Source organism: Leguminivora glycinivorella, chromosome 18 (genome assembly GCF_023078275.1).
Source record: "Leguminivora glycinivorella isolate SPB_JAAS2020 chromosome 18, LegGlyc_1.1, whole genome shotgun sequence".
Classification (NCBI taxonomy): Eukaryota; Metazoa; Arthropoda; class Insecta; order Lepidoptera; family Tortricidae; genus Leguminivora; species Leguminivora glycinivorella.
The window spans coordinates 1,293,956-1,314,692 of NC_062988.1; the positions used below are offsets into that span (position 1 = coordinate 1,293,956).

The window sequence follows — 20,737 nt, forward strand, 5'->3', positions numbered from 1 at the left end:
TGAGCCCTACAATTTTAATTATAAAACTCCCGTGACACTCAAACATATCCTCCAACACTCAAAGATCCTCGTCAATGGATCGAAACATGTCGAACGTTATATCGATTTAACCCCTGGAACGCCGTTGTCAAAAATTTACTACTGAATAATTACCTTTAGTTTGTTAGTTACAGTTTAACTTGTCTGGGACAGGTCTGGAACAAGGTGTTTGAGGGGTTAACACGTGAATAACCCGCTTAAATATTTTTTAAATATGAGCCCTTCAACCCTACTTTTTCAAATTTGCCGCCTTTTTTAGCTTTTGGTTGGCAGTCTGTATCTACTTTTTTGCCATTCATTCCACTCTAGTATGTTTGCTTGCTATTTCTAGCCGCCGTGAAAACTGCGTCCGCCAGGTGGCGCCACAGTTAAGTGCTTCCGCAGCTCATTACCAGCTCGTTAGGCGCGAGATGGAAACGAAAACGTGGCCGACTGTCGTTTCACTATATTCTAGCTTTTTTTATTTAAATAGAGAAGTTTGTCTGCATATTTATGAGTAGAAAATGCGAAGACTACACAGGCATTCATGTTTGTGAGTGTAGTTAAGTACTATCAGCTGCAAAATTGCATGGAGAAATTATGAATGAATTCATTGATAAATTCGCCATACATTTTAGCAGCTGATAGTACCTATTGTAGTCATAGTTATCAATTAAAGTCCAAATTTGAATCATCCATAACTTTACACGAGAAGGAATCGCTAAAATTCGAACCGAATGCAGCTTCCCTAAATACCCATTGGCTTTATTTTTTTATGTGGGTATAAGATTCGCACACGAAAACTACGTATCGAATAGACTATAACCACAAAATTAAAATTTTGAAAAAACCCCGACCGCGACATAGTGGTCCGATTTTCATGAAACGTGGTTAAGAACACTCCCGACTAACTCAGCCTTCAAACAAAAAAAAAACTAAATCTAAATCGGTTCATCTGTCCGGGAGCTACTGTGCCACAGACAGACACACTGTAACGTAATACGTTACATTCTTAAAAAATAAACATTTAAAACTACTAAATTACCTAACTAAAAATACTACACTACTAATAAACTATATTACATATTAAAATATACAACAATAATGTCTTAAAACTACGTATTTACAAGTATAAATTGGGTAAGTGGATATATTTTATTTGCTAGCTGCCTAGAATATCGTAGTGCTATTTTATTGCTTTGGAATTTTATCATGCACATTGAAATAGTAACTGTTCCATAGCCACTATTTAAATATGCATAGGTACTCATTTAACTAAAGAAGTAATCTTCCTAATTATATATTTGCTCATAGTCATTGTGACCTTTTGTCAACCAACCCTCCATTTTGTGATAAAAATAATAATTGCATTTTAATTTCTTATTTTCTTAATTTACATTGCCTTTTTGTAATCTCCGTATCTGAATTGTGAATTTCCACGGCAACACAACTACTCTAGTGCTTTCCCTCTTGCCGTTGGTGTTCACAAAGGCTTATAAACCGTTTCTAACGCTTGGTATGATGGCGCGTTCCAGGGTCCCAAGTCCAGAGTGACTTCTTTTGGCTTCCTGCTTGCCGTCCGCCTGCCGTATTGCTTCTGGCCGCTTTCCCCGACTCAGCGCCACGCAGATTCTAGCAGCGCTGAACTCAGCGCCGATCAGAAAAACGGCGCCTACCACCTCGGCATCGTCAGGGGAGTACTGTGGCTACAATCGACTAGCGGAATCCGATCTTGACTAGTATTTTTTACGAACCACGACTTTTACCCATCTTACCGGCTGAGCTTCATGGGAATAAATATTGTTTTACCGTTCTTCTGACTCCTCATTTAAATTTCCTCATACCTAACGAGACGATAGGAGTTAGAACGCTAGAGAACGCGACACAGTGTCAAAGCAATTGTCACAATTCCAAAGCAATAAAATAGCACTACGATATTCTAGGCAGCTAGCAAATAAAATATATCCACTTACCCAATTCGGGGTACACTATTAAGCATAATTAAAACACCACAGTAATTTAACAAGTTGAGGAACACGTAGGGACGCAGTTAAATTCGATTACGAATTTCGATTGGTATCTGATCCGTAGCAGAGATCGATAATTAACGACGTGCGTTCCACTCAACTCCAAAGATAAAAACATGGCTAAGAACACTCCCGTCTAACTCGGCTTTCAGACAAAAAAAACTAAATCTAAATCGATTCATCCGTTCGGGAGCTACGATGCCACAGACAGACACACACACAGACAGACAGACAAACAGACAGACAGACAGACAGACAGACGGACAGACAGACAGACAGACAGACACGTCAAACTTATAACACCCCTTCGTTTTTGCGTCGGGGGTTAAAAATGGACGAGTGAGTGATGGGCGCAATGACACAGCGCCTCGACCCGTGCATTCATTCATGCACTCGCGAATGTGAACATTATTGGGAGTGAATGTTTACCGCGGCGCGACATATTTAAATCAATCAGCGTGATGATGATTTTATACTTGTAAATACGTAGTTTTAAGACATTATTGTTGTATATTTTAATATGTAATATAGTTTATTAGTAGTGTAGTATTTTTAGTTAGGTAATTTAGTAGTTTTAAATGTTTATTTTTTAAGAATGTAACGTATTACGTTACAACACACACAGACAGACAGACAAACAGACAGACAGACATACACACAGACAGACACGTCAAACTTATAACACCCCGTCGTTTTTGCGTCGAGGGTTAAATAGTAGGTACATTACGATACAAGTGCGTAAAGAAGGAAGTTCGAAACGAGTGGCGATAAATTAAAACACGACCGTAGGGAGTGTTTTAAATCGACACGAGTTACGAATTCCCTTTTCGCACGTGTATCGAACGACGTTTTTCAGTACAGATGAGCCTCCGAAGTTTCGACCTGACATATAATGAACCACTTCTCGCACTAGCGCGTAAAAAAAACACCATCTGTACTGAAATAGTACATTTCGATACAAGTGCGAAAAAGAGGAAGTTCGAAACGAGTGGCGATAGATTAAAACACGACCGAAGGGAGTGTTTTAAATCGACACGAGTTACGTATTTCCTCTTCGCACGTGTATCGAACGACGTTTTTCAGTACAGATGAGCCTCCGAAGTTTCGACCTGTTATATAATGAACCACTTCTCGAACTAGTGCGTAAAAAAACGACCATCTGTACTGAAAAATACTTATTAAAATTGACGACAAAATCGGACGAGCCTAAAAACTTTTAAAATGTTTAACATCTTACTTTTCAACCTCGGCTATTAACAAGTTTAAAATTACATAAGCAAATCATCCATCGGTTCTTCAGAAACTGGTTATGACCTTCAAACTTGCTTTCAGCTTGTGAAAAATGAGGCTCCTTCCTTCCACAGGCGGAGAACTTAATAGTAGGACAATTAGCAACTTCTATTATATTTTGTTGACATGACATGTTGTTGAGTCTTTGTCTGATTAAATACCCACGTTACAAGCCTTCTTGAGCTTACCGTGAGACTTAGTCAATTTAGTCCTGTAATATTTATTTAAGTCTGATCCATAAAATCTTAAGTGGTAGAAAATCGGGAGATGTAGCTAAATATTCTAGTTCAGAAACCCAAAACAGTCACAAGGGTACAGGCGAGTGAAGCGAGCCCTAAACCATTTCACAATCTGAGCACTTTTGAGGTACACTTTACGAAAAAAACTCTAATTTAAATTCATATCTATAAGTGATATGGGATATGGGTGTGGTGGGTTGGGTGGGATATGGGTTAAATTGTGGCGTAGGCGAGAGGCTGGCAACCTGTCACTGCAATGTCAAAGTTTCGTTTTCTGTCAACCCCTTATTTGCATGGCAAAACTTATCTATTCATGGGATGCAGGCGTGATTGTGTGTGTGTGTGTGTGTATCTATAAGTGATTCTTAAAAAAAATCTAACCATTTAATCTGCCGGCTTCAATATAATTATTATTATTATGAGCTTATTGTGTCCCACTGCTGGGCAAAGGCCTCCCCATTCTTTCTCCATTCTTCTCGATCTTGAGCTGAAACTGGCCAGTCTGTCAAAAAGGAGTCCAAGTTATCCCGCCATCGCCGGCGAGGTCTGGTCTGGGATATAAATATTATATAATTATCTGATGTTGGCGGTGTAAATTTTGTGTACTGCTGAGATGCATTAATCATTCAGCTATCGATTTCATAACTTTCCTAGTTTGTAGCGGTTTAATTATGGCTACTTTGATCTAGCTTGAAAACTTATACGATATTTTCGTCCTAAACTCATTTCATGCTGTAATAAGCTCTTACATTTTTATTTTAAATCTACTATAACGTAGCGCTAAGTGTGCGACTTTCAATCCGGAAGTCACGGGTTCAAATCTCGACTCATACCACATACCAATGAGTTTTTCGTAAATTACTGGTCGATATTTGCCAGTAGCTTCTTGGTAAAGAACAAAATCGCTAGGAGACCGGACTAAATTGAAATACCTATATAGATAGAGAGATGGATCGGTCATACCCTTCGAAGAGGAGCTACCAACAGCGCCAGTATCGCGTTTGAGTAGCGGCCTCAAAGAGGAAAGCGAGCCTGCAAACGCCCCGTACACACCTGGAGGCGGAGCGTAGAGAACGAGCTGAGGGAATATGGACTGAGCTGGAACGAGGCCAAGGCGGTGGCTCAAGATAGAAAGGCGTGGAAGGATCTTGCGGAGGCCCTATGCACCTATGGCACATCTCGACACTGGCGATTAAATATATCAAAGAGTTCCTAGCACACATTCTAAGCTGTGACAGATCGACTGTTCGCGTTTTTGACAGGCGGTAACTGTGAGGTAACCGAGAGGGGGTGGGCGGCACTTTCAGCGGGGAGCGGGAGTGGCCATACTGTACTATAGTACTCTTTATTATACTGTGCCTATGGGGTGTCTTAGGACATTGAACAACAACAACAACAACCTATAATAGATAATAGAAGCCTTGTTTACCCTCTGGGTTGGAAGGTCAGATGTCAGTCACTTTTCGTAATAAGTAACTAGTGTACAACTAGGGAACAAATCAAATTATTTCATTGAATATTTTTTCCCCCGACCTGGTCTTCAGCTTACGCGGCTACCATCTTAACCACTGGACCACTCGCCGCCGTGGTACCCGAAGAAATTTCTCTAGTGTATGTTATCTCTGATAAGGTTAGGCGCCTTTTGACCTAATGGCGAGCAATTTGTGCTTGTTTGTAGTAACTAGTGTCTACACTGTCTACGCCAAATCCTGCTATTCGTTGCCAAAGCCGGCACCAGGCTCATAAGTGGAGGTATTTTATTTATGTAATTATATTATAAATTCTGTAGATAAGATGACCCAATTGGAGCTACATCCTGTTCACACGAGATGGACATTATAATCAAAGTGTTAACAATCTTGTATCATTAGGGCATCTAGCCAAGACACACTACAGTCATTTGCGAACGACATGCAACTGTCTGTGTCGCACTAAATACAGAACAGCGGTGGCACACCTCGGATAATGGCAATCTTTATCAAATATATAGTTCTTTCTGTTTAGTTCTTAGTCTTTAATTGTATACCGTGTAAGCGTTTTGATGAAACACTGTTAGATTATATGTGAGAAATAAAGAAATAAACTGAATATAAAAGAAGCGCGTTCCTACGCACACCACACACACGCGTGTAGGCGAACGCGTACCATGTATGATTGAGATAAGACAGATCGACTGGTCGCGTTCTTGACAGGCGGCAACTGTGAGGTAACCTAGAGCGGGTGGGCGGCACTTTCCGTGAAAAATAGGAAGCGGCCATAATGTACAATAGTACTAAATAGAACTTATACTGTGGAGGTGGAGAAATATCTTACTAAGATACAATATGGGACGTGATATGTTTGTAATCTTGGCTACAGGCCCCGATTATCAGTTAGCATTGATCTTGATTTGACATGATGTTTGTGGTTAATTACAAGTGGTAATTATGTAGGATGTACAATTTGTACAAGTTAGATATCTGTTAAGATACAAGTTGAACGCGTGTTGAATTTAGCCGCTCAGATATATAAACAAACACGACGTGTAATGATTTTCATAACGGTGTACATAATATATATACATACCGGGTATCCCTAAAACCTGACAGGACATCTCATTAGCTTTAAAAAAGTAAAAAAGTGACTTTAGCTCGAAAACTATGGCATTTTCATTAAAGTAAAATTCGCTTAATTTGATAGCTAATGAGATGTCCTATCGCCCCTTTTCATTTTGGCGTGGGTTTTGGGGGCAAGCCGGTGTGTTCTTAAAGGGTACGTAAAATATGCTTAGGTACCTTTTGCTTGAGAACGTCACAAATAGTAAAAAGTCTAGAGTATTGGGAAAATGTAGGAAACGTGTACGTGTACCGAAGCAGGCATATACTAACGCGAATAAAAAATGTCAGACTCAATCGCCCAAGGACTTTGCAGTTCTGTTAGATGGAATTGAACAGTTACCGTTCACTATTTTATTGTCATTGTCAGGTTCATGGATTTCGATTCTTTTTTTTTAGTCATATTTTTGAACAGGTTTGGAAAATATACGACCTTGATGTTCCATTTGTTGATTGGAATGAACGTCTTTTATTTCATTTTATGCACCCGTTTTAAAAGTGCACATATTTTTAATATCGACTGAGATTGCCTGTACTTTTGAGAAGACGTTTTTGATAATATTTTATACGATCTTTAAAGTTTGACCATGAACATAGAGAATAGGGGTAGGGGCTTAATGGGATATGAATGCCAATGATTATGAATGGAATTTTACAAGATTATTGACATCGGCTGATTATGTGAAAAGGTTTTGTGTGTTCTAGTTACAAAAGTGTTTCCTTGTTCTATCCATTCCAATTCTCGTGATAACATGTTGCAAGTAAGGTATAGCGGGGCAAATCCCGACTGGGGGGTAATTGTAACTGATCCATTTTTTCCATTATTACACTATCAAGTTGAGTTCTACATATATCCACTGAACACGCCTACCATATAAAACCGTTGGACACTCTATTTATAATGCAAACATTGTAAAACATGGAAAAAATGGACCAGTTACATTTGCCCCCCAGTCGAGATTTGCCCCGCTGTATCTTAAACCAAAATTGTGTTGGGCGCGACATGTGGCACAGATCAAATAATACTAGTACAGATACCTAATCCCATACTAAAAATGGGCGCCGTCCTAAGTATTCTAGACCTGTAGGCTAAATTTAATCCACACTCAAAGAGCTAGATGGCGCCAGTAGCCACGCGTGGCCAACAAAACTCTTATCAGTATCCTACGTCGAAATAATCATCAAACTGCAACATCTTGCGACATCTGTTTTAGCTTTCACGCACTAAACCTATAACGTCACATGGACGTTTAAAGTCGAACATTACTAGATGGCGTTGCCGTGCGGCTTGTATGTGTGCTCGCCGCGTACGTATAATATACTCGCTCTGTCCGCAACACATGCAATTGAATGAACGAGATCCGCGGCGCCCCACCCCGCGCCCCACGCCCCGCGCCCCGCGACCACGGCGCCGGCGACCTTGAGTTGAGAGGCCCCAGTCCCCGACCAAAGGATGCATTGATTTGTTAAAATTTAAAGCACTCTAAAGCAGGCGCGTAGTTAATTAGAAATATGGAAATGAATATTATTATGTAAGAAATACATAAGTATAATAGCTAAGAATGTACATGTAGTAAACATAATGAACAAAATGTAAAGTACGTATTTGATAAAACATTTTCGAGAGTAATATTTTTTTTTCATAAAATTGTGCAAACACTGCAAACTTAATTTAAACTCCGAAACTATTTATTTTCTGAAACATGGTATGAAATGTTGTCATTACGTCCTTTTAAGTTAAAATATGCTTCCCGGTACCACAACATAGTGTAATTTAAAAATACAGATATAAAATTAATACTTCGCAAATAAATTACGACTATAAACACATAAAATTATTAAAACACCAAGACCAGACAATTTAAGCCTGGCGTCCACTAGGCGCGCCGATCGAGCCTTGGTAACCCTTAGGCCGTTTTTACATTATCGTTTTTACATAAAAAAATCGTATTGTTTCTTACTACAAAAGGTCCTTTCTTATTGATAGATGTCGAAAAGTGAAAAGTAAAACCTTTGTTGAAAAATTTAGGTTTTTAGAAAAAAAAAACGTTTAAACTCTTTTTAAGTGCCAGTCTGAAAAAATATATTCAAAAATATAAAATACATAGTTATTTGTTATACAAGAGTGCAAAGTTGTATTTTAACGGCGAGTGTGGAATTGAAAAACGAGCAAGCGAAAGTATTCTATAGTTGAACCACGATACACAACAACATTTTCCCTCACTATAGCGAGGAAAGTACAACGCAAAAAACGATTTTATCACTGCTTCCAGGAGTTCCACAGGTGGTAAAACATATCGTCATCACTAGATTCACTATATGACTATATTCAAGGTCAAATTACTTTATCCACTAGTGGGTTTTTACTTTTTTACCTGCTGGTATTGAAGGACAAAACGCGTGTTTCCGACCTAGCGAGGGGAAAAATGCAAAAATGTAGTGTGTTTTGGTTTGGTCGGGGGGGGCTGATGTGGTTAATAAATAATTATATTTGTACAATAATAATGTTTTAAAATGCTGTTGCGCTTCGCGCGACGCAAGTGCGGCGTCGCGTCGAGGTCTAGGCCCACTCCGCCGCAAATCGGCGACCGAGCGCGCATTCGTGTGCGTTCGGAAATCCTAGCCAGTCGGCAATCGTCGCGTCTCATACTTCCATATCGATAAGGTTTGATTTCGCATGCATCGCATCGGTCGTGCATGTAGCAAATGTCGGAAGGATTTCAAAGGCAAAAATCAAAGATGGCGGCTTCAGTGTATGGGATATCGGTCCTACATCCGATATCGGATCGGATAATGTGAAAACGCACTAACGGTTAATGCTTAGGCCGTTTTCACATTATCCGATCCGATATCGGGTGTCAGATCGACATCCTACATCCGATAAACGCTTCCGATAGTGTCGGATGTACAGTCAACCAATTGGAACCCTAGGCCACTCTACAACCATGTCAAAATGACAAGCAGTAAGAGGTTTCTTACAATCTGATTTATAACGTTACTATGACATAGTTCTACAGTGGCCTAGGGTTCCAATTGGTTGACTGTAGGTCCGATAAAAAGCATTGTTCCAAATCAATGAAGTATGATTTTGTATCAAAAAGTATTTAAAAAATGTTTTATATTTAATGATTATAAGCACTATATTCCAAATATTATATTGTAAAATTAAAATAACGGCATAAAAAATACTCAAGAGTGTCAGGCAAAATAAATAATTTTACATTCAATTGTATCTACTAAAAGATGATAAAACTAGTATCCACAATTCGGACCGATGCATTACAAACTTTTTTTTTCAATGGAAATTGTTCAACTAATTTGAATTTCGATCATTGGCAGCTGTTTAATAGAAATAGACGACATTTTTGTCACGCACACTACTACAAACGTATACCTACATTATTAACGTACACAAACCAATATTATCGGCTGACAGCTGAATATTCTACGAACACGCGAGCGGGAGCGAGGCTGCGCGATTTTGGTGACGCAATCATAGACTAAAAAGTTAACCGCGCAGATGTGCCATTTTCATTGTTCCTACTAATGTGTTTCACCTCTAATAGATTTGCGAAATATATTTATTTCAATTTGGAAAATTATTAGGTAACTACTTACTACTTTATGAATTATGTTACTATAATATAAAAAAAAAAAGTTAATTTGTTTATTGATTGTTAACAGTTATTGAGTAAAATTGTATTTTTAGCACGCTCACTTTTTGCTGTTTTCTTTGGCCTGGTCATGAAAAAAGAGAACAATGGATACCTACGCTTTGTCCAAAAAAACTGACCGCACTATATATATATATATTATTATATATAAGTATATATTTGTATTTTAAAGAAGAAGATAAATCTTCAAGAAAAGAGCGTACATCCATCTTAAAGGCCGGCAACGCACCTCCAACACCCCTGGTGTTTCGGGTGTCCATGGGCGGCAGTGATCACTTACTTTGTATTTTTTAAGTTGTAAATAAATAAATAAATAATTTTGACAGGCGGAATATAATAATGTGTCACATCTGATGGTGGACTTACTACTCTACGCGTAAATTACCGCTTCGCGCACTCCGCGCATTTGTCAGCTTGTGCAGAGTTTCCGTCTGGCAACGTCGCCTATAGTACGTAGTACATATATCTCAATGAACGGAATGCACACAATCGCACCGTTTCGTTGGCAGTATACTGTAGATAGTGACAGCTCCATCTAGTGACAATATGCAATAAAATTTAGGTAGCTCGATACTGTCGCGCGCAGGTTGTTCACGTTGTTGCGTCATAGTCAGTAGCAATATATTACGTGATATTATTTCTTTGAAAATTTCTAAAATAATGCATTAAATTTGTGTTGTCATCGATGTTTGTATTTAATTTATAATGTACTTAATTTATGACGCTTCAAATACCTTTAAATCTATTTGATAAAAAAATAATAATCGTCAATCGTGACACTTAGCGCCATCTATGATTTCTATTTGGAAATAATTTTGCACTGTTCCGGATGAGACCCCATGCAAAATATTTAGGAAACATGAAACATAGATATATATCTAATTTCTTTTGTTCTGCTCACACGATATAAAAAGGGCTTATACTTGTTACGTCCCGGGCACGACATTGGTCTAAGCGCGACGGCGGTGAGCGGCGGCCATACATTGGAGCGAAACACAGCGATAGCACTTTTCATTCGCACATATGGCTGCCGCTCACCGCTGTCACTGTCACGCTTAGCCCAATGTCGTGGCCGGGACTTAAAACAAGTATAAGCTCTTTTATATCGTGTGAGCAGAACAAGAGAGATTAGATATACCTCTATATTATCTGTGTATTATTTTTCCTAAATATTTTGATACAAAAAGAGCCCAGCATTTCGTAAAAAATATTACCAAATTAGGTAGCAAATAAAGCAAAGTCAAAATACGCCTTTACGTCAATTCATCAGAATGCTATATTTAGATTTTAGAACTTCACAACTTACCTACATATTCAGCAATAACGATCTCAGTAAATTCATTTTTGCTGAGTAAAGGTTGATACCCTTTATTATTATTCGGTTATTCGGTTTATTATATGCTCTGTCAAACAAGTCTGTCAGTAAATAAGAACAAAGACTATAGGTATCCTTTTCTCTAGCACCCTAAAGAAAAGGATGCATATAGCTTTCTTTGTTCTTATTTAATGACAGACTTGTTTGACATAATCTTCTATATATATAAACGGCAAAGTCCTGAGTGACTGACTGACTGACTTAAATCAACACACAGCCCAAACCGCTGGTCCTAGAGATTTCAAATTTGGCACGTAGGTTCCTTATATAGTGCAGAGGAGCACTAAGAAAGGATTTTCCAAAATTCACCTCCTAAGGGGGTCAAATGGGGGTTCAAAGTTTGTATGGGGAAACAAGATTAGTTTGACTATTTTATTCGAAACTTCACAGGAAGATTCCTTAAGACATATGATTGAATACGTGTTTCAGGTTTTTTGAAAATTTTACCCCTAAAAGGGTCAAAAGGGGGTAATAAAGTCAAAAAACCAATATGGGTAATGGGTATCGTTTTTATGGTTTATCGGGTCGCTGGTCACGATAAATACAACGTTTTTAAAATCTGACGTGTCGGAAGTGAAATACCTTTTCCCCTGTTGTGGTGCAATGGGGTTTAAATATCGAAAATAGCCATATGGATTTCGTTTACTTCTGGTTCAAGAGATTTCAAATTACACGTAAGTTCCTTAGAAGAGCACTACGAAAGGATTTTTCAAAATTCACCGCCTAACATGATAATTTGACAGGGTCAGGGACGGGGCGGGGCGGGACGGGACAAGACGGGACGGGCCGGAACAAAGACAAGGGATAGGGATAGGGATAGGGATAGGGATAGGGATAGGGATAGGGATAGGGATAGGGATAGGGATAGGGACGGGGACGGGGACGGGGACGGGGACGGGGACGGGGACGGGGACGGGGACGGGGACGGGGACGGGGACGGGGACGGGGACGGGGACGGGGACGGGGACGGGGACGGGGACGGGGACGGGGACGGGGACGGGGACGGGGACGGGGACGGGGACGGGGACGGGGACGGGGACGGGGACGGGGACGGGGACGGGGACGGGGACGGGGACGGGGACGGGGACGGGGACGGGGACGGGGACGGGGACGGGGACGGGGACGGGGACGGGGACGGGGACGGGGACGGGGACGGGGACGGGGACGGGGACGGGGACGGGGACGGGGAATATATATGGTAAGCGTGTTCAGTGGATACATGTAGAAGTATAATGCCCCGCTGCACCTTAATCGAAATAATTGCGGATAAATGTACCTACATACATAGAAACCTACGGATCCAAATGAAAATCTTATTTTTGTAAACGTTTGAATAAGAATACTTTTATTACGCGGGCGAAGCCGCGGGTAAAAGCTAGTATATGTATAATATCAGGGTCCAATTATTAAATACTACTTAGCTTTTTCCCGCGGCATCGCCCGCGTACTAATCTAATAGTGTTTTACCATACAAACTTTTGACCCCCATTTCAACCCCTTAGGAGGTGAATTTTGAAAAATCCTTTCTTAGTGCTCCTCTACACCTTATAAGGAACCTACGTGCCAAATTCGGAATCTCTAGAACCAGCGGTTTCGACTGTCATATGTCAGTCAGTCAATTTCTTCTTTTATATTATACATATATTTAGATTTACAATGCATTTTCATCGAACTATAATAAACATTACAAGTACCTATTTCCATCAATTATAATATCACTCTCGGTCACAAAATGAACCCGTTAACCTATTATTTTGTGGCCATAAATGTACTCAGTTCCGGGTTATCTCATCTGTATTTAAATTTCCTACTAATAGGTATCACTAATAGGAAAACCGTGTAACATAGTGGGAAGGTATAGGTACCTTCATAATCCCACGAATACGAAGGGATAAAGATAATTGCAATATTTACATACACTTACGTTTGTATTTTTGACGACCGGTCTGGCTCAGTCGGTAGTGACCCTGCCTGCTAAGCCGCGGCCCTGGGTTCGAATCCAGGTAAGGGCATTTATTTGTGTGATGAGCGCAGATATTTGTTCCTGAGTCATGGATGTTTTCTATGTACTTAGTATGTATGAGTATTTATCTGTTTAAGTATGTATGTATATCGTCGCTTTACACCCATAGTACAAGCTTTGCTTAGTTTGGGGCTAAGTCGATCTGTGTATGGTATCCGCAATATTTATTTTTTATTTATTATTATTTATTCCCAAAAGCGGTAGACAAATTACAATGAGTTTTTCGGAACTTATAAACGAAATGTCATTTGATATTTGCCAGTCGCTTTTCGGCGAAGGAAAACATCGTGATGAAATCGGTAGCACCTAGTTACCCTTCCGGTTGGAGGGTCAGATGGCAGCGTCGCTCTCGTAAGAGTGGTGCCTATGCCAAAAATCTCGGGATTAGTTGTTAATGCGGAACCCAGGGTCGAATGCCGGGATAACGTAAGGAGAATGGAATTTCTGGGACTTGATCAGTCACCATCGATATTTGGCTATATTAACAGGTTTTTACACTCACACTTATACACTGCACATTTACACAAAATCAACACTCATTTATTATTATAGGTAATGCATGCTTAGAGATTGTAGCCTAAAGTCTAAAAATCGTACATAAATGTATTAATTAGCTTTTATAAAATTGTATATATAGTCCCAAATTGTTAGATTTTGTTACATTTAGCATTTCATTTTTGATTTTCCTTTTTAATGTATGTCAATAGCCGAATCATTTTTGTTAAACTATCTTAAGTAACCGGACTTCCGCGAAACAGGCTTTGCCTAGTGTGGAAGTCACAGTAAATGATAAAATTGTAGCTATTCCTTTTCTTGGTAAATAAATTATTCTTATTCTTATTCTTATTCTTATGTTTATAGCATTTTTATCGAGTTGAAGCCTCATGCCTATCGAACGTGCGAGTTGGTGATAATCCGCGGATTAGCGGATATTTTCATCGTGTTTACGCTTTCTCGTCGATCCAAGTGTATAGACACTGTTTAATTCATATAAGTACATCCGTTTATTATGCTGATATGCAGGTATCGACGAAAATGTTTCACCACCCGCTCCATCCATAATATCTAATATTTTTAAGACGATACAGGAGGGGTCAATTCTCCATACAAACGCTCTCGACTATTTCCCCCTGATTTATCCGTGTCTGACCGTTTTGATTTTTTTCACATTCTTATTTTTAAAGACGCTAGAGCCCATCAAAAATTTCCTAAAACGGCCTTATTGATTATGGCGCAAAAAAGTTTTGGTATTCAAAATTGGTAACAATTAGCCAAAAAAACTAATCGGTTCGACACAGATTATTTCATTGTTGAGATTCTCAAATTTCGTTACAAGTTATTAAGTTTTGAAGGAGGAAACAGTCAACCGTTTACAAGTACCTAATGCACAAGAAACAAAAACAAATTAAACATAGGTAACAACAGGCAGTCTTATCGCTTTAGGGCGATCTCTTCCAGACAACCTTTCAGAACCTCGATTTTATAATTTTTTTTTCGCAATATACTGAGAATGAACTGAATATACTGAGTTGTTCTTAATGGATAATTTCTCGATATTTAATTTTTCGATAAATATAGTTAATAACACTAGTATATTTAAGTAAAATTCCCAAATTGAAAGGGGGGTTTCCATTTTATCATTTTCGCTCCTGTAGCGTCACGTGCAATTCTTGTAGGTATATTTATTTATTTTATAATTATATCGATACCTCTGGGTTCAATTGGCGTAAAGGATATTTTGGCGAAAATGAGTTATATATACAGTTTTGTTCAGAATTTCAAGCGCTATCGATCTGTGTAGATCGATAAAATTTCGATATCTCTTAAAAAGTTGCCTTTACGACCAAGATTTTCTACTATGGACTTGCAAAAATAGCTTTTCTGAAGGGGCGTAAATATCAAGTCATTAATTATAAATTATTATTTGTGTCGTAAAGGAAATCTACAAATAAAAATATAGTCGTAAGTCACCTTGATATATATTGTTGCCCTTTAAGTCCTTACTTTTTAAGGATCACTTTCTATAGTAGTGTGGTAAAGTTGGGCGTAAAGGACAAGTTTTTTTGTTCTTCGTCCTTTACGACCAGCACTAAAAATATTTTATCCGCAACTGTAATCGATATCATTGGGTTCAATTGTCGTAAAGGACATATAATGCAGGTTTCCAAGAGAAAGATAAACCCACTTTTTTGTTTTTTTGACCTATATATTTGTGACGTGTATAAGAAAAATGTGCAGATTACGAGTATCTTTAACCTAGTGTAACAACCGTAGTGATAAACTAAACGATTTAGAAGATAGATGGTTGTAAAGGACACGTCAAAAGCTATTAACGTCCTTTACAACCATGATTTGGTAGGGTCGTAAATGACGGTCTTAGATGATTTTTATACAAAACCGGGGCGTAATTGTAACCGAAATGGTACAAATGTTGTGCTAAGTTTACAATTAAAAACTGGAAAAATGTGTCAAAACGTACTTAATATGGCATAGAATAGACATTAGTTTAATGCAGTGTATTATTTATCTAAGCTATCTTAGAAACAAAAAAGAACAAGACTATTTTATATCCAGTTTTGTAATAAAGAAACAATATTTGCTTAAAAACGATCTACTAATACTTTGGCAACAAGCTCAAAGTTATTTTTTTAGTATTCGCCGCTGTTGAATAGTCAATAGGTTACGCATTCAGCCTTTAATTCTAGCAGGGAAACGCTTTCGTAGTATTATTATACTGTGACGAGATGTAGGTAATTAAAAAAAAACACTATGGTAATCAGGGTACGTACCCAAATGCACAAACGCTCACGATAATATCTATTTCGTAGCTATATATCTTTATCGCTCTTGCGTATTGCACCAGACTGCATTTTTGTCGGCGTCTGGCGTCGACGATTGCCATTCAGCTACGCCGGCAGTAAACTTTAACAGTAGACTATACTAACATTTAGTGCGACAATAACAGGTGCGTTTCGCTAGCGAATGAGCTTTAGCGTTTGGTGACTTGGCTATGTACCCAAAGGTACTTAAAGCATTGACTATAATATTTTTAGGATTGAACTCATAATTAAGATTATTCTTATTTAACAGGTTAAAGACTAAATAACAATATTCTGTTTTAAAATTATCAAAAATATGAATCAACATAGTAGGTAGTCTTGACTACAGTTACTATTATTTATTAGTTGGTCACAGTTTGTATACGCGTCCTAACTTGCGTTTATAAATTGGTACTTAACTCTTAGTTATTCTTAGAACTTCTTTCTACTTTAGACTTAAAATTACTGTCGTATTATATAGTCTACTGTTCACAGTTGCTGATTAAAGTTTACGTGATTACCATTAGTGTTTTTATATTTACTTAAACTACGAAAGCGTTTCCCTGCTAGAATTAAATACTGAATGCGTAACTTATTGAGAGTTGAGACAGCGGCGAGTACTAAAATAATAACTTTCCAAAATATTAGATAGTTTTTAAGCAAATGTTGTTTCTTTATTGCAAAACTGGGTATAAAATAGTCTTGTTCTTTGTCTTTGCTAAAAATTTAGATAAATATACACTGTAACACTATTGTGGCTATTCTATGGCATATTAACTACGTTTTGATAAATTTTTCAAGTTTTTCAATTGTAAACTAAGCTAAAAACAGTTGCCATTTGTACCATTCCGGTTACATTTACGCCCCGAATTTGTATAAAAATCATCTAAGACCGTCATTTACGACCCTATCAACTCTAATTGTTCAAAAAAATCGTGGGTGTAAAGGACGTTCATAGCATTTTGACATGTCCTTTACAACCATCTAACTTCTAAACCGTTTAGTTTATCACTACAGGTGCTACACTAGGTTAAGGATACTAAAAATCTACATATTTTTCTATATACGTCACAAATATAGGTCAAAAAACAAAAAAGATATAAACATTTTTCTAAAAAAAAGTTGTTTTTTGCTTCTCCTGAAAACCTGCATTTTGTCCTTTACGCCAATTGAACCCAAAGGTATCGATATACATGTATACAGCGGAGATCTCGGAAACGACTCTAACGATTTCGATGAAATTGAATATGTGGGGTGTCTCGGGATGAAAAATCTATCCAGCTTAGTATTATGTCCCAGGAATAATGTATATACAATACAACAAAAGTAGAACGACTAAAATGTGAACAATGAATACTTAACTGTTGTTTTTCTTATTTTTTCAACTATACTTAAATATTTACTCCTATACTAGAATTATACGTAGGTATATGTAATATAACCTATCCAATCAGCAAACGTCACGCGGGCCGACGGTTAATATTTCAAATATTTATCGAACGGATATCATGTGATGGATGAAACAAGGACCCAGTTTAGACTGCACATCGCTACGCTTGGGTACGAAACGCCGCGAAAGGTAGTCTGGCTCTGTCACGCCAATACGCAAAAGCGAGAGAGATAGCTACTATAATGATATTATCGTGAGCATTTCGTGACACACACACAAACGCTTACGATGATAACGTTATAGTAGCTAACTCTATGGCTCTTCCGAACGACCGGGAGTTTTATTCGTTTATCTTTTTCATCTCTATCAGAAAAAAAAATTCCATCGCTAATAATTTAAGAAACATGAAAAACATTCCAATATTTGAGGCTATGAACTCTAATAACCGCGATCGAGCGTCAAACAGTACAAACACTGTGCCGCTTTATTTTATTATATTTGCAACGTGCAGGCTTAGCAAGTGTTTGTGTCGCTTAAGTAAATAAAGCGAAAATACACCATTTATTCAAGGGGCCTAGCCAACGTCGCAAACGCTTACGCTTCGTAAGCGTTTTGTAGCTCTCCCTAATTCGCTATAGCTCTTCATGCAGCCGTAATTGTTGACGCTAGAATGGCGATCGAATCGCAGTCTGACTCTAATCGTTTACCAAAGACATATATAACTCCGTATAGACAGATAAAGTCTAAGAAAACAACGTACCTCAGTACCATACAGAAAAAGGTACGGTCGCCTAGATGGTGTTACAACTTTGGGGAACGCTCGGTTAGATGGCGCTAATATTAATATTTGACTAAGAATATGGGCCAAATTGTCAAAACTGAGGTTCAAAAGTTTTAAGCTTGTGTCGAGTGATGGTAGTCTATATGCACTGTGATTACACATTTTACTTGGACAGTAACTCTCTATAATACTCGATCCTCTTTTTCGTTTACGCATATGGCTACGTAGGTACTCTGTAGTGGCACAGTATAATAAATAGTACTATCGTGGTAGTGGCGTGAGAGAGCTATAGACTGTGATTCGATAATCGTAGCGCCGACGACTTTTTGGCTAGGCCGAATGAACAGCGACGGAATGCTTCGATTATGTAAAAATGGTTTAAAGGCTTAGGACCGATTGTCATAAATACGACAGGAAAAAATAAGGAGCCTATATTGATACACAGGTGTCTCATTTCTCGTCTCATGTCTCATTCTCTCGGAAGGGTATCCACGGAAGACCAGCGTCTAGATCCTAGTGGTATCTTGACATTAAGCTGAGTGGAGACCCTTTCAGTGACGCTTAGCAATAAATTAGTCATACTGTCTATGTAATTCCTGAATTTAAGCGTTTTATGAATAAATTTCTTCTTTCTTTCTTTCATTTTTTTTTGCAAGGCATTGTTTCCCACATTTTATTCATAAATCTTAAAGTTGTTGCGATTTCCGATTGAAATACGTATATTATTTCAAATAGATTTTTAAATTTGTGTGATGAAAATAATTAATCTAGAGGCGAAGGACTCACCCGTAAAACAATCGACTTTCTTTGGCACATTTTAAGCATACCTACTTATTTTTAAGGATTTATTTAATAAAATATTACAACAGATTGTAAAAAAATAGTTCGAATCTTATTACTATACTACCTGTAATATTACATGTAATTCTACTAAATATAAAGCTGAATTATTTACGATTTTATAATTAAAATAAATTATTTGTAAAATATCTAAAATCGTTAAATCTGTAAATTCTTAATAAAACTCACCGTTTACTAAAAAGAGCAGCAGATAAACCAGCATTTTCAATAAGTTTCAATTCTTTAAAAAAACTGTTGTCTATTAGCCCTTATACAGCGCACGTTTAAAAAAATAATGAAAAAACAAACGAGAAATAAATTAAACATAAAAATAGGTCCGCGGCGGGTATGTAACTGAAGCAAACCAAACAGCGCTGTTTGTCATGCACGCAAACGCAAATACGGGACACATGTGCCGCTCACCAATTCACTGTTTGCCGAAACCAATTGGTGAAAAAAGATGCTGTATTTAAAGTTTTGTGACGTGCTTCGTCGATTGGTTTGCGTAAATGACACATTCCAAGCAATACGGACCGTTATCAGAATAAATTATTAAAAAAATATTATGAATTATTATTATGAATTTATTTCCCATCACGAAACAATGGTGTTCTGGACCTTTGGGAGGCGTGCGCGGGGCCGAAGCCAACGCGTAGAGGCCCTTTTGACACTTTAATGAAATGTAAGGGGTACATGAGTATCATGGGATACACGCAGAGGCAACACCCGCCAGGATGTAAGGACCATTTGAAAGTTAATGGAATCTAAAATGAACTGGGTGGATGAAAGTGATGGACTAGGCTAGGCTACATACTAGGCTATGGGATAAAAAACCGGACGTCTGCCTAATAAAACGGTTATGCAATTCTATTTACGGCAGACGGTGACTCGTCCGCACAAGATGGGCCCCCACAAAAAGCGACAGCATTATGAATTTTATTATTATCAGAATATTAGTTGCAATTTCTGATATTTACGTCGGACCTTACACGTGAAGCATACGACTCTTTTGGCATGGACAAACACACAAGTCGAACAGCTGGTTTTTTGTTCTATAAGTAAAATACTTATGTGTGTAAGATATAGCTGTGTGTGCGTGTACAGTTTGCGAAAAATAAATATTTAAAAATACTTAAACCATACATAATAAATATATGAAATACCTGTTTGATCCTACTAATTATTGTTGAGGAACTTAAGCAAAGTTTTGTCTATCTCAATATTTATATTTTTTTTGCTTAAGAAAGCGAAATTGCTAACATAATATCGACTGATATTTATTCACATTCATGTTACATACTACCTATTCGCTAATAGGTGCATAACTCTACTAACCTCTGGTGTTTCGGGTGTCCATGGGCGGCGGTGATCTTACCATCAGGCGACCTGTCTGCTCGTTTGCCTCCTTTCCCATAAAAAAAAAAAACTGGTAGTGCCCTCATTTTGTGGGCATTTCTGTTTAATCTTATGAAGTCAAAATCACCGGCCGCAATTAGCATTAATGTTTGACATTCCATACAATCAATGGCACTCATTCGCACACATAGTTAATATCTAGGTAACCTAACCATTTCAGCATAACAGCATAACTAGGGTACCACGTGACCAATTTCCTAGGTTTCCTAGCTTAAAGACATGTAATTATTCCCCTCACATCATTTCCAAGA

General features: G+C 38.0%; 2 protein-coding genes across 4 annotated transcripts in view; one reads left to right on the forward strand and one right to left on the reverse strand.

Annotated features, from left to right (window-relative positions):
• Positions 1–19,432, reverse strand: part of LOC125235735 (acyl-CoA (8-3)-desaturase-like) — a 193,320-nt gene extending 173,888 nt beyond the window's left edge. For both annotated transcript variants that reach the window (XM_048142312.1, XM_048142311.1), the window contains exon 1: positions 19,260–19,432. In XM_048142312.1, coding sequence (XP_047998269.1) covers positions 19,260–19,293 — 34 coding nt within the window. In that variant the 5' untranslated portion in view covers positions 19,294–19,432. The remainder of the gene's footprint in view (positions 1–19,259) is intronic.
• Positions 1–20,737, forward strand: part of LOC125235733 (prothoracicostatic peptide-like) — a 316,691-nt gene that overhangs the window by 140,628 nt on the left and 155,326 nt on the right. The gene's annotated exons all lie outside the window — the stretch shown is intronic.